General features: G+C 44.1%; 1 protein-coding gene across 3 annotated transcripts in view; it reads right to left on the bottom strand.

The window, feature by feature from the left end:
* ROR1 (receptor tyrosine kinase like orphan receptor 1) overlaps positions 1-24,100 on the bottom strand; it is a 216,031-nt gene that overhangs the window by 16,672 nt on the left and 175,259 nt on the right. For all 3 annotated transcript variants that reach the window (XM_068140810.1, XM_068140812.1, XM_068140811.1), the window contains one exon: positions 906-1,033. In XM_068140810.1, coding sequence (XP_067996911.1) covers positions 906-1,033 — 128 coding nt within the window. The remainder of the gene's footprint in view (positions 1-905; positions 1,034-24,100) is intronic.

Raw genomic sequence — 24,100 nt, 5'->3', positions numbered from 1 at the left:
CCCCAAAAAAAAAATAATTTATAATGATTTACAAAAACATTTGGATGCCTTTTGGCCAACAGGTAAAACCCAAAGCTCCTGCAGGCTGCAGGCTGCCAGCACCAGTCCCTGTGTGGAATGTGACAGTTTTCAGATCATCCCAAATGACCTTTCAAAGAAAAAGGTGTAAGATTATAATTTTTCCTTTTGCCAGTGGCCCTTCCTGTGAGCAGTGAAAAAGCCTTTTTTGCAGCACTGAAAGTGTTTGGAGACAAAGGAAACACAACTTAAGGGGAAGAAAAAAATCTGACAGCAAAAGAAAATCTGAATATAGAGAAGATGATTAATGTGGGGAGGGCCTGACTATGGTTAATAGATATAAAAGTTGGAGAACTTTCATGAGTCTGAATTCAACATCTGCACCAGCACAGCATCACCAACAAATAATCAAAATTGTTTTCTTTACTAAATCTAAGGGAAAACCACTGCCCAGACTGGGCTGGGTTGGAAGGGACCTTTAAAGGTCTTCTAGTCCAACACCCCTGCAGCAAGCAGAGACATCTTTAGTGCAACAGGTATGATCTCAATCATGTAAAAATCAACTAAGTCTGCTCCCCTTTATGTTTAAAATCTGCTTGGGTAAGAGCAGCACAAAGTAGCCTGGCTATGAGGTTTCCAGAAGCTGTAAATACACTGCTTCCTCTCCTTAGAAAATAAATTTTCAGTTCTTGTGGGGAACTGAAAGCTGCTCAGATTCTCGCTCTTCAGATGAATCTCTCCACCCGAATCCAACAACACAGGAGCTTTGTGGTGGGAAGCTCACAGCAAGATGGGATAAAGAGCAAACAAAAATAGCATTGCAGTTTATAAAACTTTTGGGGAAAAGACAGCTTTGTAGGGGAGAAGTAAGTGTGTTCTTTGCTCACCTGTAATCTGATTTTCAATTTCACCCTGCATATGCAAGGATTCCATATAAATGGTTCGGTTGCCAATAAAGCGTGCACAGGCAATGCCCCGGTAAGGCTGGCAAAACCCATCCTCTTCATACTCATCACTGAAACAAATCATAAAACACAAAAGGGTGAAAGGTTTCACATGCAACTTGACAACAAAACATCACTCCAGGGAGCTGGCATTTGTATACTGGGAGGCCAATCTGAGGGGCTTGCTGCGCTGGGCTCGCACTGGGCGATTCGTTCTGGGTGACGCTGAGGCAGCGCAGGAGCCCACAGGCTGCCTGCCCCTCCATTAAAAGCCTGTGATAAGGGATTATATGGTCTTTAGGTAGCACAGGGGGCATGCCATGGGCTTTGTAGCCTGGGCGATTTTAACCCCAAAAGGATTCCCACACTTTCTGCAGGTAGTTATTGGTGCTTCATATCCTTATTCAACAAGACTGTGAATATTTATTGTTTACATAAATATTCAACAACACCTCAAGTATTTTTCAAATAGATATTCAGCAAGACTGTGACTATTTATTTATTAAATAAGTGTCAGGTGCCTGGCAGAACCAAATTTGTGGCATTTCAGGTCAGCCAGAATATGTATGAACATGGTACACATGATTTTTTGTGTGTGTGAGGGGAAAGGCTAAATTTAGAACTATAACCAGCCTTGATCAGAAAATAAAATAGGAGCTGTTTGAAAAAACACAGTTATGTTTATTTAAAGCAGCTGATGTGCTGCTTTCTATTTTTGAACCAAGTTTGTACTTAATATTGATAAACACAGCAGGAAGAGTCATGCTAGAATTGTATATAGAAAATCAAACCACTCCTCTCAATCAAACCACTGATACACTTGAAATAAACCCCACTGATACCACTCAATCAAACCACTGATACCCCTGAAATAAACCCCACTGATACCTCTGAATCAAACTGTTGGTACTCCTATATCAAACCACTGACACTCATAAAACAAACCACTGATGCCCCGAAATAAACCCCACTGATACCACTAAATCAAACTGCTGATACCCTTAAATCAAACCACTGATACCTCTGAAATAAACCCCATTGATACCCCTATATCAAACCACTGATACCCTAAAACCAAAACACTGATACCCCTGAAGTAAAGCCCACTGCTACTCCTGAAACAGGAAATGTTTCATCTATCTCCCCCAGTCATGATAACACATTGCTAAAACAGAACCCAGGCTAAGACAGGAGTGAAACAGGCAGATTTCTTTCATTAGGTGCTTTGTGTAATGCAACATAGGAGACATCTAATACATAAATCCAGATGGGAAATTATTTGCCAATATTCTTCAAACAAAGCAAAAGAGGAAATTACCAAACCTCTGAAGACCAGAGCAGTCACTGTTTATTTTGAACAGATAATCAACAGCTAAGTGCTGGCACACAAGCTATGGTTTTATAGCTGTTTTGAGAAGGGGTTTGCATATGTGACCACTGAAACATCCACCCAACTGCATGAACCAGCCCTCTGACTTTCTTGATTTGAGAGTGCAGTTGGAGACATTTGGGACCCATTTTCTTTGATGACAGACACCTTGGCTCTGCCAAGGAATATGCCTAATGAAAACGGGTTGACAATTTCTTTGTTATTCATGCTGGTACTCACATGAGCCAGCTACCATAGAATCACAGACTGGGTTGGGCTGGAAGGACCTTTAAAGGTCATGTAGTCCAACCTCCCTGCAATAAGCAGGGATATCTTCAGCTAGATTGCAAAATTTGGCTCTCCAATTAGGAAAAAATATATTAGAATATCCTTAAGTATGATGACAGTTGGGTAGGCAACAGGTTACTTTCTTTGTGTGCCTTTTTTTTTTTCTGGCAGCCTAACAGTGGAACCAGACTGCCTTAATAGGGAAAAATCAGACCTTTTTTAATCAACTCTGCCATTAAGTTTAACAAAAGACACTTTCATCCCCTCCTGAAGACCTTGGCTGTGAGAGCTTGGAAATGCAAATCACATTTAGCCTCTTTGAAGTCCCCCATTCATTGTGTGCATGGCTTAGAGCAAGGGCCAGCCTGCAGCCTGGCTCCCCAGCGGCCGGTCACAGCGGCCAGGGTGAGCTAATGGGATTAGTGAGAAGGGCCAGGACTGCCTTCCAGGACATCCCAAACATCTCCCGGCCCTCCTGAGCTACCAGCTCCAGAGCATCATCCCTGGATTCACACACCGCTGCTTGCCAGATAGACACCATGAATTAATGGCAGTAATTTATGACTGTGAAGACAGGAGGGTGGGAAAGAGGCATGGTAGAGATGGAAACGTCTTTCCACAGACATCTCACATCAATTGAGAAATCAATGGGAAGGGGGCCAGGCTGCCTTAGATGATGGTCCCAAGATGTTCCCAAGTACACTGAAAATTGGATTGCAAAAGCACAACCTTTAAACTGCCAATTAAACTCTTCATTAACTTGAGTAATGGTAGGCTGAGATGCCTCAAATAATGGATAGTACTCAGCCAACAAGGATACTCTGAGATGTTGAGACGCACAACCACATCCATGTGTTGCTGCACAGAGGCAGCTGTGCAGAAAATATTTTTACTCTTTTGGTTCTTGAAGAGGGCTGGAAGCCCTGTGCTATGAAGAAAGACTGAGAGAGCTGGGGTTATTCAGCCTGGAGAAGAGAAAGCTCCAGGGAGACCTTCTGGTAGCCTTTCAGTGCTTAAAGGGACCAATCAGAAAGCTGGGGACAGACATTTGAGCCGGGCCTGCTGTGACAGGACAAGGGTGACAGTTGGAACTCAGAAAGTTTAGACTAGACAGAAGAAGGAAAGTTTTGACACTGAGGACAGTGAGATACTGGCCCAAGTTGCCCAGAAGATGGTAAACGCTCCATCCCTGAAACCATTCCAGGTCATCTTGTTTGGGGCTCTGAGCAACCTGCTTTAGTTGCAGATGTCCCTGCTAACTGCAGGGGAGGTTGGACTAGATGGCTTTTAAAGGTTCCTTCCAACCCTAACCACTCTATGATTCTATGAAGAGAAGACAAAACTGAAGGAAGCTGAAACCTGAGCTGAATACCCACAACAGCTGCTACAGGCTCTGGAGGTCAATTCTCCATCTCCTAACCAATAAATTCCCCAATAGGATAAAAGTTATTAATTTCTTCTTCATTAGAATTTATTATGGAATTTAACTCAGGGACTACATTTTACAGTAACTGCTCTGAAGGCCATCGAGCAGTGCAATTTAAGGACAGAACTAGATAGAGAAGACAAAGGTAGGAGGAATGGGATTAACATATCAACAAAGCAAATACACCTCACTCTGAGGCTCACCTTTGAACTAAAGGAGATTTAACCATAATAGATGCACCTAAGCAAGGACTGGAGTGAACAGGGACACCTGGATGGAAATGCCCTGAGGAGCAGGACTTTGGAGATAATCTCAGAAGGTGAAGATTAGAGTAGAGAGGAAAGCCTGGATACCACCACCTCTGCCCCCAGGGCTGCATGCCAGAGGTAAAACATGAGATGGAGCAGTCCCTGTTTTGAATTGTTTGGTTGGAGACAGGTGGGGGTTGGACTCTTCTCCCTAGTAACAAGTGATAGGATGAGTGAAAAGGGTCTCAAGTTGCTCCAGGGAAGGTTTAGGTTGAATATAAGGAAAAACTTCTCTCTGGAAGAGTTATTAAATATTGGAACAGGGTGCCCAGGGAGAAGGTTGAATCCCCATACGTGGAGGTATTTCAAAGAGGCAGAGATGTGGTGCTGAGGGACACGGTTTAGCACCAGACTTGGTAGAGTTAGAGAATAGTTGGACTTGATGATCTTAAAGATCTTTTCCAACTAAAACAACTCTGTGACTCAATGGGACAGAAGGCTACACAAAATTAAAGGAACAGGTGCATCAGACTATGACAGAAGGACCCCTGAGATGTGAAAGGATGATGTTTCCTGGTCTCTGCTCCCAGAGCTGCTCTGTGGGACATGGTGATAAAGAAGGTAAGTACTGAGCTGCGAGGTTCATCTATTACTCCTGACAGCTACCAGGAGCTCTAAACATCAGCTCCCCCAACAGGACTCCTGATCATGGGCTGGTAACATATCTTTGTGGTGAAGTTATTGGCTCATGCTCAACAAATGGCCACATCTCACTCCCTGATTCATTTCTGTATCACCCTTTGTCAGCTGCCTGGGGTCACAAAGAAACCCCTTTTGCCTCCGATCTCTTCCCCTCACTCCTGCAGCTCTTCTCTACGAGACAACTCAGGATGGAGTATTTACATCTAGCATTGAGGACCTCCCTGGGCGTCCCTTTGGTCCTTCATGGGCAACTGAAGCTGTAGCCAGCAATATCTAGGGCAGTCCCGGAGACAACACTCCTGCTGCTGAAGCTGCAGCTCTGTCAGAGAGACTCTCTAAGCCACCACTCCCCATAATACAGCACTTTTGTTTTAGATGGAGAGCTGGTGGCCACCCCCAACTTTCCACTGAACACCCTCTGCTCACCAGACATTTCATCCAAACGCAGAGCCAGAGCTTGACATGGAGCCTACAACAGCACATGGAGTTCCTACACAGCTTAAACACATTCCCCACCTCCTGCTGCCAACTGGCAGCTGCTTTGGCTGCTGGCTTTCAAACACAGCTATCAGTTTCTTGGGATCAAGGCTGAGAGCTCTGATTCCTTCTACATCACTCACGTTTTGCATACCTCACATGCTTTCCTTAAGTGAATCACAGCATCACTGTTCAAATGTCTATCTGCTTCATGGTCCTGACCCAGTCCACCCACAGCAGAAAGATGAGTCCCTTTGGCTCAAGCAGGAGGTAAATCAGGCCTGGTTCAGCAATTAAAGTGTTAAAATTTATGGAAGAGCTTAAATCCTAAGGAATGGAAGCCAAGCTAAGCTGTAGGCATTGCTGACAGGGGATGGACTTAATCACTTGTGCAAATTCTTTGCTGAGCTGGAGAGGTAAGCAGGCAGCAGGTGAAACCACCCACCCCAGCTCCCAGGAGCTGCTAATCACAGCACAGATTTTGGGCTCTGGGAGCTGTCCCTTACCCAGCTCCCAGTTCTACCACTGCCTGCCCCCTGCAAAGCCCCAGTGACCATTCAATGAGGACTGCAGAAGAAAAATCAAAGCACTGGGATTTAATGGTTGACAGATGATACAGCACTGTGGAGGTTTATGATTATTTCTTTCCAGAGTTGGTTTCAACTCTGCTTTCTGTCTAGGATTAAAAAAACATTTCTAACCTTGATGTCTATCTTGGAGCTTGCCCACTGATTTTAGATCCCACTGCAGTTTCCCACTACACTCAGGTATCATTAAGTATCTGGTTGCACAACGTTTGCAGAAGACTGAGTAAGAGTTTTGAAAAGTGCCCACACTAACATAATCTGACCTAACCTAGAGCCTGCATCAACACAGGATGTCCTGGGTCTTCATGCAGCTCTGACTTCACCAGCATCTTTCTTTCTATGGATTACAGTGGCTGCATAGAAAGATCAGCACCACAATCAAAGAATCATGAAGTTGTTAAGGTTGGAAAAGATCTTTAAGATCATGGAGTCCAACCATTAACCCAACACTACCAAGTCCACTGGTAAATCATGTCCCTAAGCACCACATCAACATGGCTTTTAAATACCATCAGGGATGACAATTTAACCACTTCCCTTTTGGGGAAAATATTTATCATCTTGTCTAGCTTAAACCTCCCCTGCCATAACTTGAGGCCATTTCCTCTTGTCCTGTCACTTGTTCCATGGAAGAAGAGACCAGTTCCCACCTCACTGCAATCTCCTCTCAGGGAATTGCAGAGACCCAGAAGGTCTCCCCTCAGCCTCTTTTTCTGCAGGCTCAACAACCCCAGCTTCCTCAGCTCCTCCTCACCAGACCTGTTCTCCAGACCCTTCATCAGCTTCACTGCCTTTCTTTGGACCCATCCCAGCACCTCAACAACCTTCCTGTATTTGATGTGTGGCCCCATCAGTGCCAAGTACAGGAGGACAATCATTTCTAGCTGGCTACAGGAATCTAATATGTAAAAATGGGAAAGAAAAAATGTGGAAGAAAACCGTCACCAAAATCTCTGACTTTTCAGTGGGATCTCAGAGAAGGTGGTTACAGGAGTCATATCAGGAGATGTCTCTTCATCTCATCTGTACGAGGCATGATGGCTTCAGTGAATCAAAAGGTTGATCTGCCTCTCAGCTCAGCACCTTTCTGTTGCACCCTGAAAACAGGACAACTTCAAATTGCTCTAACTTGCAACAGCAGCAGCTTTTTAGGCTTTGCCATGACACCAGATTGCAGCAGCAGAAATGCAATCATTTTTAATTTGTTTCTTATAAGCTGGTGCTAAACCTGGAGGGGCTGCACAGCATCCACCTCATCCAAACTCGTCTGTGCAGCCTGGTTTCTACACACAAACCATGTCTGCAAGGATCCATCAGAGTCCACTTCCCAGCATCCTGACTTGTCTTTGCCAGCCTTTTTCTAAACTACCAGAAATTGCCCAGATATAAACAACATTCCCAGCAAATGTCAACAGTTGTTCCAGGAACTTTATTTAGCAAAAGCTTTGTAAATGGGCTTTAACATGGGTTCACTCAGAACTATTTAATTAATTAACAGAAAAAAGGAACCCTGTGAGACCATGCTGCATTTATTTTCGTAATAGCCAATGTATTAAAAAGACCTATTCCAAAGCTAGTATCATTGTGTGGTCATTTCATACCACACCTCATGGACTTTTTCCCTTCCTCTCCCACCTTCCCCTTCCTTCTTCCTCCTTTCTCCTTCCTTCTTCGCCTTCCCTTCTCTCTATGAGTACCCAACAGGAAAGAATCATAAATACAAGAATAATTGCTATATCCTGAGTGAAAATGAGCAAAGGAGACATAGGACAAGGCAGCACAGAGTCTCAAATGCTATGCGTGTCCCAAGCCAGGAGGTAGGAGCATCATGTTCCCTCCAAATGCTGGTTCCAAGACCAGCCCCCCACCATCTATACTCCTGCTTAGGTCTGTTGGTTAGCTGGTTATACAGGACCATTGGATCATTGGATACCATTGGAGTATTTTGCTAATCAAGTCTAACTGACAGCCAGGTAAAGGAGTGAGTGCACCTAGAGGCAGTGAGGATTAGTAACAGCAGCAGGGGAAAGGCCATCATCACAGTGTTCAGTGACACTGGAAGATGCCATGTAAAGCCAGCCTGGCATTAAGGTGTGTATGCAAAGCCAGGATGATTTATGAAGATTCACTGATGTGAAGAGCAAAAGCAAATAACTTGTGCATTATCTCTGAGATCTACCAAGTGGAGACAGAATAGCTTTGGCTCTGGGTGAAGACTGCCCAGACATTTGTTTCACTTGCAAACTGAAAGATATTTTGTCTTTCTTAAATTTAAAAAAAAATTAAAAACCTACCATCACACTAAACTAGTCAGAGCTGTTTAGCTAAATCATTTATAACCAACAGCAGAACGGATGGGAAAACGCAGCCAACAGTGTCTAGCTCAGACAGCCCAATGCTTTATACCCTCCTTCCAAATTCAAACTGCTGCTTCCTGCAGCAGGACAACACAAATGCAGGTGAAAGGCTCAGCAATTGTCACCCCGGCATGGGCAAGTCCTGGGGATCAGCCTGGGGAAGAAAAGGCTCTGGGGAGACCAATAGTGACCTTCTAGTGCCTGAAGGGGGTCTACAAGAAGGATGGAGAGAGACTGTTTACAGAGGCCTGTGGTGATAGGATGAGGGGTGATGGCTTCAAACTAGAGATGAGCAGATTTAGATTGGATGTTAGGAACAAATTCTGCACCATGAGGCTAGTGGAACATTGGAACAGGTTGCCTGGGGAGGTGGTTGGGGCCCCATCCCTGGAGGTATTCAAAGTGAGGCTTGACAGGGCTCTGGGCAGCCTGATCTAGTGGAGGATGCCCCTGCTTACAGCAGAGGGGGTTGGACTCAGTGACCTTCAGAGGTCCCTTTCAACCCAGACCATTCTGTGATTCTGTGATCCACACAGTGCCTAGGGACATTTCTGTGCCCTCTCAAGAGCTGCACCAAAAGGGTCTTGCTTAACATATGAGCCATGCATCCACAAATCTGCAACCTAAAACTGCAGTTTTGGAGGGTGCTGCTCTGGGGGAGCTGAGCTCATAAGGAGCGCTGACAGGGGAAGAAACATGCTGTAGAAAATGTTGCACTTAATTAAAAGGTGCATCAATGAATTATTTTTATCATTACATATATCCAACACACCCTCTCTACATGCATTAATGCTGTATACATTATTTGTCCATTGTTAAATAAATTGTATTTTGTTCCATATTCATGATCCAGCTTCATGGAGAACGAAATGAAAGGAGTTTTTGACTTGGCAGATATCCCTTAAAGCAAACAGATGAATAATATTCTGTCATACTTTCCAAAGAGCAAAACCCAGTTGCCTGGGCCTGGCTTTGAAAATGGGAACATATTGGCTGTGTTTCAGGACAATCTTTCAGAAATGTGAGGGCTGCTTTTGACTTTGCAAAAAAAAGAATTGCCCAGGTTTGCAGCTCACTGTGTAATTCCAATAAAAACTATTGGTGCTCTAACTCCCCTTCAAAGTTGCAGGGCAGGTAGGGTTTAAATCATAGGATCATATAATTATTTCTGTTGGAGAATACAGCCAAGATCATCAAGTCTAGCTGTCAGACAAACACCACCATGGCCACTAAACTACGTGCCAAGTGCCATGTCCCCATTGTTCTTGAACACCTCCAGGGATGGTGATGCCACCACCACCTCCCTGTTCCAATGCCTGACCACTCTTTCAATGAAGGAATTTTTCCTAATCTGCAACATAAACTTCCCTTGGCACAATTTCAGGCCATTTCCTCTCATTACATCACCTGATATAAGGGAGAAGAGAACAACCCCCATCTCACTGCAACTTCCTTTCAGGGAGTTGCAGAGAGCCAGAAGGTCTCCCCTCAGCCTCCTTTATTCCAGACTGAACAACCCCAGTTCCCTCAGCTGCTCCTCACCAGACCTGTTCTCCAGACCCCTTACCAGCTTTGCTGCCCTTCTTTGGATCTGCTCGAGCACCTCAATGTCCTTCTTGGAGTGAGGAGCTCAAAACTGAACTTAGTTTTGGGGGTTCAAAGCACAAAGAACAAACTGTTAACTACAGGGTGCTCAGTCCATGTTTTGTCCTAAAGAAAATGCAAGGGAGCTCATTCTGAGTAAGACTTTTCCCTAGACTTTTCACCAGCTTTGCTGGTTCAGTAGAAAAGCAGAGGCATTAAATCAAAAATCAGTAATGCTCTCCTTTGACATGATGACATTTACAGTCCCACAGCACCACTGACATACCTGGTTAATAATCATCACCATCATCACTATCATTAGCAAATATGACCTAAGGAATTAAGTCATGTAGTCATTATCTCCCATTCCAGACTGATAGCCCCTTTAACTTGATGCCTCCCAAACAGAGACAGGTAAAGCATCCAAAATTAACCTGAGCTAGAATCACAGAATCATGCTGGTTGGAAAAGACCTTTGAGATCAACTCCAACCATTCTCTAACTCTATCAAGTCTGGTGCTAAACCATGTCCCTCAGCACCACATCTCTCTGGTTTTTGTAAACACCTCCAGGGATGGGGGTTCAAACACCTCCTTGGGCATCCTGTTCCAGTATTTGAGAACTCATTCACAAATAAAGTTTCTTCTAACATCCAACCTACATCTCCCCTGTTGCAACTTGAGAGAGTTTCCTCCTGCCCTATCACTTTGGGTTGCTGGTTTGAATGGCTCAGCACATGGGATGGCACCAAATGACCCAGTGCTGAGGCCACATGGTGGCCATTCTCCTCTAAAAGTGGGATGAACAAAATTCCCTGAATCACTACCCCCCCCCAAATCTTACAATTACCCAAACATGTTCCTCTGAGCATTTCTCAGGGCTTCACATCCTCACACTCCCCTCCCCCAGTCACTCCTCGTTAGAGGATTTTGGTGCTGAAAGGAGGCAGGTTTGTGCTGAGACATAAACATCACTGGTGAGAGCTGACATGTGTTTTCTACTAACCTCATCTGGGCAGCACAGCAGCATCCACAGCTCGGGGAGCTTAATAAAAGACATCTCTCATGCAATGAAGCCCTTGGCAAGGATGCACCAAAGCAATTGCCGAGTGTTTTTCTTTGTCATCATGAGAAACTTTAACAGCATCTCTATCAAAATGGCTCAGTTGGGGGAAGCAAAAGCTCCCTTGAAAAGCTCAATAACAGTGGCTATAAATCTGATCTAAATATTGACCAAAAATAAATACATCAGCTGGGATAGTCTCTGGGATTGAATGTTTTTCTCCTCTTACAGAATCATAAAGCTTGGAAAAGACCTTTAAGATCATTAAGTCCAACCATCTGCCTAACACCACTGCAACCACTAAATCATATCCTGAAGTGCTACACCTACACATTTTTTTGAACTCTTCCAGGGATGGTGACTCCACCACTTCCCTGGGCAGCCTGTTCCAATGCTTGACCACTCTTTCAGCAAAGAAATTTGTCCTAATATCCAACCTAAACCTCCCTGGGTGTGATTTCAGGCTGTTTCCTCTTGTTCTATCACTACTCATTTGGGAGAGGAGACCAACCCCCATCTGGTTCCAACTTCTTTCAGGGAGTTGTAGGCAGCAACAGACTCCCCTCTGCCTCCTCTTCTCCAGACTAAACAACCCCAGATGCCTCAGCTGCTTCTCCCCAGACCTGTTCTCTAGATCGTTCACCAACTTCATTGCCCTTCTCTGGACCCAATGACTCTCCAGCACTTCAATGACTCTCACACTGCAGCACCCAAAACTGAGCCCAGTACTCAAGCTGCAGCCCCACCAGTGCCAAGTACAGGAGCACACAGGAGGCAAAACCTTTTGTAACAGCCCTTTTCCTACCAAAACTCCTCCTGCCCCATCAATGTGTGTTCTGCAAGCGAGGGCGTGAGCTGGCCGTGCACATGCCCAGCAGCTGCAGCTGATTAGGAAACAAGCCCAGTAACGGCCTTTGGATCTTTCCTGGCAGATCTCTTACATCATTATTCAAGATGAACTGCAAATCATGTGCTCATGGTTATGGAAATGGCAGGAAACTTCTTGCACTTATGTTTTGTTTGACAAAGCTATTTTAAGGTTGTGTTTGGAAGGCTGGTTTGTCCAAGTTTCTAGATGCAAAGAAAAACAACAACCCAAAACTCCAATGTTTTTGAAGAGCAGGCAAGCAGGATAACATTACAAGTGCTAAATGCTGCCTCTTCTATCAAACCTTTGTACTGCCCAGAAAAACACACTCCCTAGTCCTGGATTTCCTCACGGAGCTGCAATGATCTCACACACACGTTCCTTATCCACCTCTCATCAGGCATTAACCTTTAGATAAGGAGGTTTTGATGGAATGATCATCACCCTCACCCCATAAATTGGCTGCAGTCGCTCTGCCCTGAGTGCTACCAGACTCCTTCGCTGCCCTGTCAGGGCTCAAGCCCCTGCCTTGATGGCCCTTGGGAGTGGACAAACAGGACCAGACCTTACCACAACCACCTCCATCTCCCGCACAGTAAAAGAGCAGCCCTTGGCCACCGCACAGACACGAAATAGGACAGGAAGGCAAAGGGAAGAGACTTCCTCTAAGTGCCTTGGTCCTGTCCCTCAGACTTTTGTCCAAATCCCTAATAACTGGGACCTTTTGGGGCACATATTTTACGAGCAGACTCAAAGACATCCTGACTGCCATATTTCCATCAGCCATCCACTGGAGCAGGCTGCCCAGAGAGGTTGTGGAGCCTCCTTCTCTAGAGATCTTCAAAACCTGCCTGTCTGTGTTTCTGTGTGACCTGCCCTAACTGGTCCTGCATTGCAGGGGGGTTGGAGGCAATTTCAGGAGGTCCTTTCCAACCTCTAGCATTCTGTGATTCTATGCCCAAGCAACATGGCTTGCTACAGCTCTGTTTGTACAAGTGATATTAAGCCACTAGACCTGATAGAACTCTTTAATAACAGAATAGTAGAATCATAGAGTTGTTTGGATTAAAAAAGCCCTCTAAGATCATCGAGTCCAACCCTCAACCTAAGATCCCGATGGCTATTAAACCATGTCCCAAAGTGCCATCTCCACACATTTCTTGAACACTTCCAGGGATGGTGACTCTACCACCACCATGTGCAACCTATTTCAGTGCCTGACAATCAAACATCTCATTGCTTTCATATGCAAGAAAAGTATTTAAGTGACTTATTTGACCCACAGTCCCACCCAGGGACTGTTCTCCACCTATAGCAGTGCCATATGGGAGAGTTACTACAGGTTTGCTTGGTGCTGCACAGGAATGTGAGTACACTACAGCCTTCTGCCTCTGGAGTCTGCCAGGAGGATCTGTCAGCCCCCATTTAGGGCTACAAATAGGTCATATCACAAAGGACATACTCCAGGTTGCATTCAGTCTCTAGCTAGATAAAAATCCTCAATACTAAGGAATTTATTCATTATTTAGTCACAAGAAGTTACAAACATTGTTCAGATTTCACTGAGCAACAAAGTAAGTTGCAGATAACATTGTGCATCTCTCCTCCCAATTTGATGTTTCTCCCTTGTAATACAGAAAAAAAGTGAATTGCTGTGAGTACTTTTAAAAAATGTAAAAAAATAAGAGAAACAGAATCATAGAATCAGAGATGGTCTGGGTTGGAAGGGACCTTTAAAGGTCATCTAGTTCAACAACCCTGCAGTCAGCGACTAGAGCAGGTTGCTCAGAGCTCCAAACAATCTGACCTGCAATGGTTTCAGAGATGGGGCATCTACCACCTCTATGGGCAACCTGGGAAGGGGTCTCATCATCCTCAGTGTAAAAATATTCCTCCTTCTCTCCAGTCTGAATCTGCCCTCTTTTAGTTCCAACCATCACCCTGTCACAACAGGCCCTGCTAGAAAGTCTGTCAGCTTTCTGTTCGGCCCCTTTAAGCACTGAAAGGCCGCCAGAAGGTCTCCTAATACAGTCAAGGTTGAGTCATCTTTCAAATGGCTTGTTCTGCACATTAAGGGCTTTATTCCCAAACATTTTACTGCCTCTTTATAGGCATAATGGGGCCTCACAGCAAGTGTGAGTGCAACTGATACCACAAGAGAAGGTCTCTTTACACCAAAAGTGTGGCCAGACCAGCCTTTAATACACAAGGAGCTGGGTCCTCTGAGGAGCATTGCTCTGAGAAAACAGCAGGGATCAGGCTACTCTGAATCCCTTTGAATTAGAAGAGGGTGAGAATAATAACAAGGTTTTAAGCAATGGCTTTCTGTTTGCCTTGCATTAAATCTCTTTTGTCAGATGTCTTCTTTCTAAAGAAAAATTAACATTTTCAGTTTTCCAGTCAGCATGGATAATGGTTCCTGTCCCTCTTGCAACTGCTCATTCACTGCTACTGTATGATGTACACCTACCTTTGCCACAGGAGAATCATGTCTTCTGGAATACACACAAAATAACACACATTCATAAATGAGAACATCAAAAATGAAAACATTTTCATCTAAAACAAAAGGGGTTTTTTGTTTTCTTTTATGGCATTAACACAGAATCACAGAGTCCCAGCATGGTGGAGGGTTGGAAGGGGCTCCTGGAGATCATCCTGTCCAACTGCCCTGCTAAAGCAGGGGTACCCACAGCAGCTTCCCCAGCATCACAAAGGCCAGGTGGCTTCAGAATCTCTCCAGAGGAGACTCCACAACCTCTTTGGGCAGCCTGTTCCAGGGCTCCAGTACCCTCACACCAAACAAGTTTCTTCTCCTGTTCGGATGGAACCTCCTGGCTTCCAGTTTGTGCCCACTGACCCTTGTCCTGTCACTGGGCACTCCTGAGAAGAGTTTGGCTCCATCCTCTTGCCCTTCCCAGGTTCCTTAGCTCTTGCTGAGCATTGAGAAAATCCCCTTTCAGGCTGCTCTTCTGCAGGCTTAACAGCCCCAGGTCTCTCAGCCTTTCCTCCTCACAAAGATGCTCCAGGCCCTTCAGAATCTCTGTAGCCTCCACTGGCCTCTCTCCAGTAGTTCCCTGTCTCTCTTGAATTGGGGCGCCCAGAATTTGACACAGTACTTCAGATATGGCCTCAGTAGGGCAGAGTAGATGAGTAGAACACATACACAAAACATGGCAAAGTATCTTCACTTTCAAGCTAATTTTTCATCCAATGCATTGTTTTTCTTTCTCTCCTTTGGGAAGACACCTGAACTTCCCATTTTCCAGCAAAATGTCTTAAAGATCTAGTTTATTTCCCGATAAATGTATTGCAGATTTTCTGGGGGGCTGGGCTGAACTTCTAGCACTTCTCCCTGGGTCTCAGACCGATGCAAACACAGCTTTGAATATTCCCACCCGATATAAAATACTTGTAAGCACCAAGAGTCAGCACTGAACCTGACAAAAGAAGTTTCAGAAGTTCTGCAGCTCATTTTGTCTCTCACTAACTCTTTTATGCTTTCCCTTACTTTCTGAAGTCACAGCTTTACTTCTGCTCCTCCCTCCCCTCTCCTTCCTTCTAACATTTAATTTGTCTTATGTGACTCAAACAGGTCTTTCTTCTGGTGACCTAATATTTTAACCTTGAGAATGATGAAAAACAGACTTCACAAACCTGACACTTGAATTAAAAGTGAAACACATGCCTCAGTACAGTTAATTAAAAATAATAGGTATGTTAGCTAGTTTCAACTATTATTTGACCAAAGATCTGTGCCCATCAGTAACTACTGGAGTCCACAAAAATAACAGTAAGCACCAGAAGCTCAAACTTGCTGCAAAAATTAGCTGCTTTTATTTAAGACAAGTTTCCGCAGATGCTGCTGAAACAGCTGAGCTGAATTGCTGAGCTCTGGCCAAAGACACAGAATCACAGAATCACAGAATTGTTTTGGTTGGAAAAGCTCTCTAAGATCATCAAGTCCAACTGTCAACCCAACACCACCATGGCCATTAAACCCAAAGTCCCAAAGTGCCATGCCCACATGTTTTTTGAACACCTCCAGGGGTGGTGACTCTACCATTATGTGATGGAGCATACAGTGTGTGAGGGCTGTGTGAACACAGGGCAAGGGATCCAGCACACTATTATCCCAACAGTCAAGCCCTTAATCTTCCCAGCATTGTGCATTACTATGAGATGCCCCAGAAGAGTCACAGAATGGTAGGGGTTGGAAGGCACCTCTGGAGGTCATCAACCCCAACCCCCCTGCCAAAGCAGCATCACCTAAGGCAGGCCCAATTTAGATCCAAATAACTAGTTGCTAGTAACTGATTTTACAGGCATGTAGCCTTCTGCCTCTCAAGTGTGTGAGTCTTACCCTGAAATGTGTATCCACGATTCCCTTTGATGGGACAGGCACTACAAAGTAAGGATGGAGAATAACTACATAGAACCATTTTGCTTGGAAGGGGCCTTCAAGCTCATTAAGTCAACTGCTAGCTCAACACTGCCAGGTCCACCACCACGTGTTGCTTCTGGGCACTGCAAATGCTTGATTCTGGTTCAGATATAACACCTCTACTATGTAGCTATGGAGAAGCAATGCCATCAGCAGAGGAGTAACAAGTACAATTCCAGATTTATCACAGAAACATAGAATTGTTTTGGTTGGAAAAGACCTTTAAGATCATGGAGTCCAACTGTTAAAACTAGCACTGCCAGGTCACCACTGCCCTAGGCTTGACAACCCTTCTGGGGAGGAAACTGTTCCTCATGTCCAACCTAACCTTCCCCTGATGCAACCTGAGGATGTTTCTTCTTGTCCTATCATGATTCCTACATGAAAAAGATGATTTGAAATTCCAGGCTCCTTTAAAAAAATGTAGCAGCATTATTCCTAGGAATTCAGCCTTCCTAGGAATTATGCAAAAGTGGGAACCCAGCATTTTTCTGTGCTGATGAGCAGTCTGGGTGTTGCTGTGTATTTATGAGCACCATACTCATACATCAGCTGGGGGTGGCTGGTAAGTCCAAACCCATTTTAAGCAGTTAGTCTTCTTGAAATAGTTGGTCAAGTTTAACAACTGTGAAAACATTTAAAGTTCACATAACTTGCAGGTCTACCATAAATTCTGCTCCTGACAGACACACATAAATAGAAGCTCCACAGCTGGGAATAGCCAGTCTGCTTTAAAGGGTATCGTGAGTTATATTAAACTGAGAATGTCTTGTGAAAAAGATTGCTTTTGAGATAAGAAAGTCAGTCTTAAGACAACAAACATGAGGGAAAATATGCTTCGGTAAAAATGAAGATCTGTCCATCCATTCCCTAATGGTAACTGGATAAGGCATGGAGAGCTTGTTTGTTTTCTTTAGAAGCATTTTGCCTCTCTAGGTAGGTCTCACAGCCCAGTGTGAAGCAACCACGCTTCTTGGGACTAAAATATTCATATTTAGGGCTAGGCATCCTTCTCAAGGCTGACCAAAGTATGCACATTTTGAATATTCATATGAAATATTCATTACCTATGAATATTTTGGTCAGCCTTGAGAAGGATACCTAGCCCTGATTTTTGGAAATCCTGAACTGAAGAAAGAGCTGTGTAAAACCTGCAGCATTCTACTCAGAAATGTGTATTCCTAAAAAAAGTAAAAGGCAGTCACTGCCTTTTCCTCCTGCTGTCCCAAAACAATGAATAGGTTGCAAGACATCTTCCTGACTATTTTCTGCCAGTATCATTAAAGGAATTATTAAGCAAATAATGACTTCCAATTTTTGTTGTTGTTCTTAACGTGTCCAGAGAAGGGCAACAAGGCTGGGGAGAGGCCTCGAGCACAAGCCCTATGAGGAGAGGCTGAGGGAGCTGGGGTTGTTTAGCCTGGAGAAGAGGAGGCTCAGGGGAGACCTCATTGCTCTCTACAACTACGTGAAGGGAGGTGGTAGCCAGGAAGGGGTTGGTCTCTTCTCCCAGGCAACCAGCACCAGAACAAGAGGACACAGTCTCAAGATGCACCAGGGGAAGTTTAGGCTCAAGGTGAGGAGAAAGTTCTTCACTGAGAGACTTGTTAGGTACTGGTATGTGCTGCCCAGGGAGGTGGTGGAGTCCCCATCCCTGGAGGCATTCAAGAGGGGATTGGACGTGGCACTTGGTGCCATGGTTTATTCATGAGGTCTGTGGTGATGGACTTGGTGATCTTTGAGGTCTCTTCCAATCTTGGTGATTCTGTAAAATATCTAATTTTTGCAAGTTCAACCAGCTGGAAAAGTTGCTTAAAGCATTTGTCTGAGCAACTCAAAAGTAAAGCCCAACTTGTTTGCAGTAGCTAGTAGGAAACATGTTAAGATAATGTCACTTTGCAGCTTGTTCACAGCCATTAATTGGTATTCAAGGTGAAAAGTCCGCTTTCTTCCCCCAAGAACTAGCACTGTGGTTCAAGTGGCAGAAGGAAAAGGAAATCTTTGAGTTGTCCAGGTTTGTAAAATATGCAATTGTTAAAAAAAAACAAAAACCCCAACACATTTACCAACAAATAAAACTATCCTAAATTGCTTTATTTAATTGCATTATTCCAGTCTGTCAGCAAAGGAGAACAGTAATTAGATCAAAATTTGCATGAGAAGCAATTATGCTAACTTGCCTCTGTGAATGGATCACAGATTTGTAAGACATTTTACACTGTGATTATTTGAGTACTTTGATGTAAACTTTGTTCAAAGCACTTACAACAACAAGCTCTACCATTTCCCCGTAAGAAAGTGCAGCCATGTCTGGCAGATTTCCTACCTACCTCCACATGGAGCAATGGGCTGACCTGCTAAGTGACAGCAAATTTCAGCTGAAATTAATTGGTATTGATAAGGTTATATGCATGTTATGTATTACATTAATGCATTCCCTCACTGGAAAAATATTATTTAAGATAAAAGATCTGTTTCCAGAACCTTGTTTTAATAAAGTCTTTCCTGGCATGCTTTTGCATGTTGTACTTTATCAAATTGAAAAGCTGGGGTTTGTCTTTGAGTAGGTGAAATGCTGGTTCCTATCAATAGTAACTCTTATCGTGGTCTGGTAATAGAAAACATGTCTTTTACAACTGCATAAAAAATTAGATGAGGATTAAGCCAAACATCACTTTAAAAGGCATGCACACATAGCATCCATGCAGCAAAGTGAGCTATGCACAGTGTGTGTGTGAGATGAGAATGAAAGGGAGCTCCACTGTTTCTATACCGCTGCTCCTTTTATCCAGCCGAGCAACTTGATTTTGGCAGGAGCTCCACTGTCTATTTTGTCTCACAAAAATGCCTTATAAGCCGAGCATAGAGTAACATTCCTGTGTTATTCACACCGAGGAAAAAAAATGGAGCAGCTCCACAAAAATTTGTGGAGTTCCTCAGGGTTTATCCCCCATGCAGCTGAGATCGCTCTGAAACAATTGCAGCTCCTGATACCAACTATGGCCCCAAACAGCTCCCAACATAAAGCAACATTCTCCAGATCATTCCTTAACATTTATCACTACTAAACCAGTATTTTCTGTCGTTGTCTTTTGTTCCTTTCTAATCTGTGAAGATAGTACACTCACAGAAGACCGAATTCCCTCCTGCTACTTGTGTCTAGGCTAATTTGTGTTCAACCAGGAGGAAAAACTGACACCACCAAATAGTAAATAAATGCTGAAATCTACTCCAGTTGAACAAGGACGTTTTATAAACCAGCCTAGCTGCAGACAGAGAAGAAAACTTTTACTGTGCTTTCAATTTGAAGAGATTCTGCTATCATTCACATTTCCTTCTCACTAGATGAAAATGGTGTGACTGTCACCAATACTGCAGAGAAAATGCATTTCTGTATTTCTCACATAAATACAACAAAATGGTTTCTATCCCAAAAGCAACTAAAGAAGACAGTGGACAGCACCTATGAAAACCAGATCTTTTAAAGACAGCCAAGAGGAGACAGTTTGCACCCAGGAATAGTATAAGACAATGTGTCCAAAACCTCTTCATGGCTGTTGACTTAGCCCTTGCATTGCCATTACTCAAACTCAAATACATTGTGGAAAGACCCAAGTGATTCCGTGTCTGCCAGCCTTACACCATGCAAGACAAAACAGTGAACGGCTGAAATGAAATCCAAACAACACAGGGCAGAGTTGGTAACAGAGCTGGTGACAGTTCCCAGGAGCTTAAGGACAGGCTTTGGGGAAGTTGAGTTGTAATGATAACGTTTGTATATTTAGAGCTTATAAAGGCATCTGACTTGACACAGCACAAGCATGTTCACAAGCCAAAGACAGATGGAAGGAAAACATGAGGAAAAATGTTCATGTGAGGGTGCTGGAGCCCTGGAGCAGGCTGCCCAGAGAGGTTGTGGAGTCTCACTCTCTGGATAGTTTCCAAACCCAGCTGGCCATTGTGATGCTGGGCAAGCTGCTGTGGGTGCCCCTGCTTTAGCAGGTAAGTTGGACTGGATCATCTCCAGAGGTTCCTCCCAAATCTTACCATGCTGGGACTGTGAAAATCATCTGCCACTCCTTTTTTGTTTTCCAAGGATCCAGAATCACCAGATTTGGAACACAAAATGCCCAAGAGTACCATAGCCTGTGCAGTTCCCAGGATGTTTAGGGAGAGGACTGCAACAGTCTCTCCTCACGTTGAAAACCTCCAAAGCTCAAAACTAGCTGTGAGGCTTGAATGGAGATCAGCTTGCTAAGTGCCCTTGGTGCTAATTGCCAGGCAGAAGAATGTCCCCATTCATCTGGGGCGAAATCAGGACTGAGAGAAAATGTATTTATTTAAAGTAAATTTACTGACACAAGAAATTTGCCTGGAAAACTACGTCAGGGTAACATTTGCCATTAATTTTTGCTTAGCAAGGCTCTTTGTTGGCTCAGGCATCAGTAACAGCATCCAGCTAATAACAGGTCAGATGATAACTGCTTTCCTTCCCCGTTGAGGTAACCACACCTATTTTCCTGTTAACAAGATCAATAAACTTGACACATTCAGCAATCGATGATTAACTCCTTTTACAGTATTTGAAGTCACCCAGGGTTCCTGCTTTGAACAGCCAAAGCTGGAAGCTGTGTGGTTTTAATTATCAGGGTAAATAATGTAACACCTTATAATCTTCCTCCCTGCACTTAATGATTTTGTGATGAAGTAACACAAATTGTGAGCGAGTAGCTAACTACACGCAGGCGGGCCCTGCAGTGATGTTATCTTTAGAGGAAAACTCATTCTGAAGGTTTTACACCCTACTGGAGCAGTGAAAGCACCTTGGGTCAGTACAGATTTATTCTTATTTTTAATGTTTTGACTAGGCTGAATAAACACTTGCCCCAAGACTGAAACCACTGGCTCTCCTAAAGGCTGCGGAAGCCCAGGGTAAACTCCTAAGCTGAGCTTGGTGTGATTGACATGTCCTTGCAACAAGGAGCCACACTGTTAGTTCAGGGTGAGGATTGTTCCCTCCAGCTTCACGTGGTCTTTCACAGCCCCTTCATCACCAGACTCTGGCTCCTGACATTGGCTGATTACAGTGTGGCTGCCAACAGCATTGGGTGGCCTTTTAAAATTGCTGAGTTTCAGGTAGTCTCCATAAGAGAAACTTGTTTGAGCATTGGGATGTCTGAAGCTTTCCTGTACCCATCCTCCCCTGACAGTGAAGAAACTTGCTCCAGTCAGTCACACTGGGCCAGCCCAAGGCAGGTAGGACATTATTCAAGATGGAAGGAAAAATATCCCAGGGTCACAGAAATCAGAAACACAGAATCATCTTGTTTGGAGGAGACCATTAAGAGTGCAACTGTTAACCCATTACAGCCGGGTCACCACTAAACCATGTCCCTCAGCACCACATCTACACAGTTTTTCAATCCCTTCAGGGATGGGGACTCCATCATTGACCTGGGCAGGCTGTTCCAGGGCTTAACAGCCCTTTTAGGGAAGAAATTTTTCCTCACATCCAACCCAAACCTCCCCTTGTCCCCTTGTCCTCCTTCATGTCCTAATGCTTGTTACTTGGGACAGAAGAAGATCTAAAATTATGGGGGGTGGGGGGGTGGGGGGGTGGGTGTTAAAGAAGAAGAATTTGCAGTTGCCCAGCTTCTGGCTGTGGCAGTGATTTGGAGGGACAAGCACTGGTCCAGCACACAGCACCAGGCCCCAGTCCTGGGATGGCTCATTAGGTAAAAAACAAAGGCTCAGTGCTGAGTCCATCTGAAGACAGAGAAGCGTGAAGCAGCCATGGAAAGGGGGGCAGGAAGAAGTGGGCTACATATGGCCAGAGATAACTTTTCATGTGGGTGAAAGAAAACCTAGGACAGGAAACAAATCCATCACACAGAAGCCACAGAAGCTGCCTCTCCCCATTCCAGTGCCCACACTTTGTTTGCAATACTGTCATTATTATTATGACTATTTTTTTGTTCTGTTGAATAATTCTTACCACAAGCCACTGGAGCTTTCACTACTCTAATGTTTCAAATGTTTCATCTTAATCCATTTTTCATCCCACTGGTAGTGAGGCTGGCAGCTAGCAGCTAAAACAAAAACCTGCTTGAAGCTGTGCCCAGAGTTGAGCCACCACATGGTGTTACAAACTGATGAAACTCTGACAGATCCCTCATGGCTCCTCCTTTTCTTGGTTCTCATCAACACAAACCGAAAAGAGCCAAAGAGGATTTGTTTAAGGAGTAACAACCACAGCAGGGCACAGAAGAACAAAATGAGAAAGAGACTGAGATTTGCCTGCTGAGGTTTTACTACCTGGTTATGCAGGATATCTTATGACAACCACAGAAACATTATAGGCCTTTAAATAGGATTTCCCTTATTATTAAAAACCTTATGGCACAGGGGAATCTCACTGTACCTTGGAGATGACTTCAGACATTAACTGGTTTCTGAAATATTTGGCTATTTCTTTATTTCACTCCTTCCACCCGACCAATTCCCTTGGCTGTGCAAACTGCCAGAAGCCCAGGAACGTGCTTGCAAGAGCATTTGACCACCAGAAGTTGCATGTTTTAAAATAAAACAAGACCATACAAAACTTCTCGAGACACTTAATGCATGTGACAGAAATCCAATTTTCTCCTTCACAAAATGATAATAAACATGACTGAGTCATTCCACCTCTCTTGACTGTGCCACGGGAGGTTCAGGTTGGATATTAAGAAAAATTTCTTCACAGAAAGGGTCATCAAACACTGGAACAGGCTGCCCAGGGAGGTGGTGAAGTCTCCATCCTTGGAGGTATTTAAAAAATGTGTGGATGTGGTGCTCAGGGGTGTGGTTTAGTGGTAGTGTTTCAGGAGTAGCCATGGGATTGTGATCTCTAGGTCGTGGTTGGGTGTGATGATCTCAGAGGTCTCCTCTAACCTTGATAGTTCTATGGTTCCATGATTCAGTTTTCTGACTTAGTTAAGTTTAACTCACTCCATGACAATCAGAAACCATTTTATACCACGACACAGGCTGTACAATTATTTTCCTTCTTTCATCCTACACCTAAAGACCTTTACATCCACCTCCCCAGAAATAACACCTGTAGACATTGGCCAACAGTGCCGAGGAGGCAACGGCCAGACAAGAGAAACTCAAGTAAGATATTCTCCTGCAATACCAAAGTCTTTACACTGACTTATTCTACCACAGGATGGTGGGCATGGAGGTCGAGGAGGTTGGTTTCTAGTATTTTAGTTTTTTATTGTTACTGAACTGCTTAAGACAGACCAGCAAAGCCCTCAAAATAGAATGAAAACCCCCAAAGCCTGGATCTAGGAGGGAGGAAGCTCAGGCACTAGAGCTACATCTAAAATACACCCTGTTCTCCCCAAAACAAGAGTACTCATCTCTATTATAGGAGCTCTCAGATGAAGAGCTATTGAAGAAGGTACTGTGCTGCAAATAGACACAAAGAAAACCACAGACCCATAACCTCTGCCAGAGACTTTAAGACACCATGTCATCCAAGCACAACACAAATCAGATCTGATCCCACGTGAATCAGAGACACTCCACAACATCATTTTCCATTTGCCCTCTTTGAGGACAAGACATACATTCAGGGCAAGTCCTCTCCAAAGCACAGCAGCACAAAGGCAGGCTCTGTTTAGCCAGTGCTGTAACCTGACCCTGTCCAGGAAGGGTGAAATTAATTGTAATATTGTCAGAT

This window comes from Melanerpes formicivorus, unplaced genomic scaffold, assembly GCF_026170545.1.
Source record: "Melanerpes formicivorus ecotype bairdi unplaced genomic scaffold, bMelFor1.0.p_v2 SCAF_7, whole genome shotgun sequence".
Lineage (NCBI taxonomy): Eukaryota > Metazoa > Chordata > Aves > Piciformes > Picidae > Melanerpes > Melanerpes formicivorus.
The sequence above is the reverse complement of the archived record's forward strand: the minus strand, read 5'-3'. Positions and strand labels throughout refer to the sequence as shown.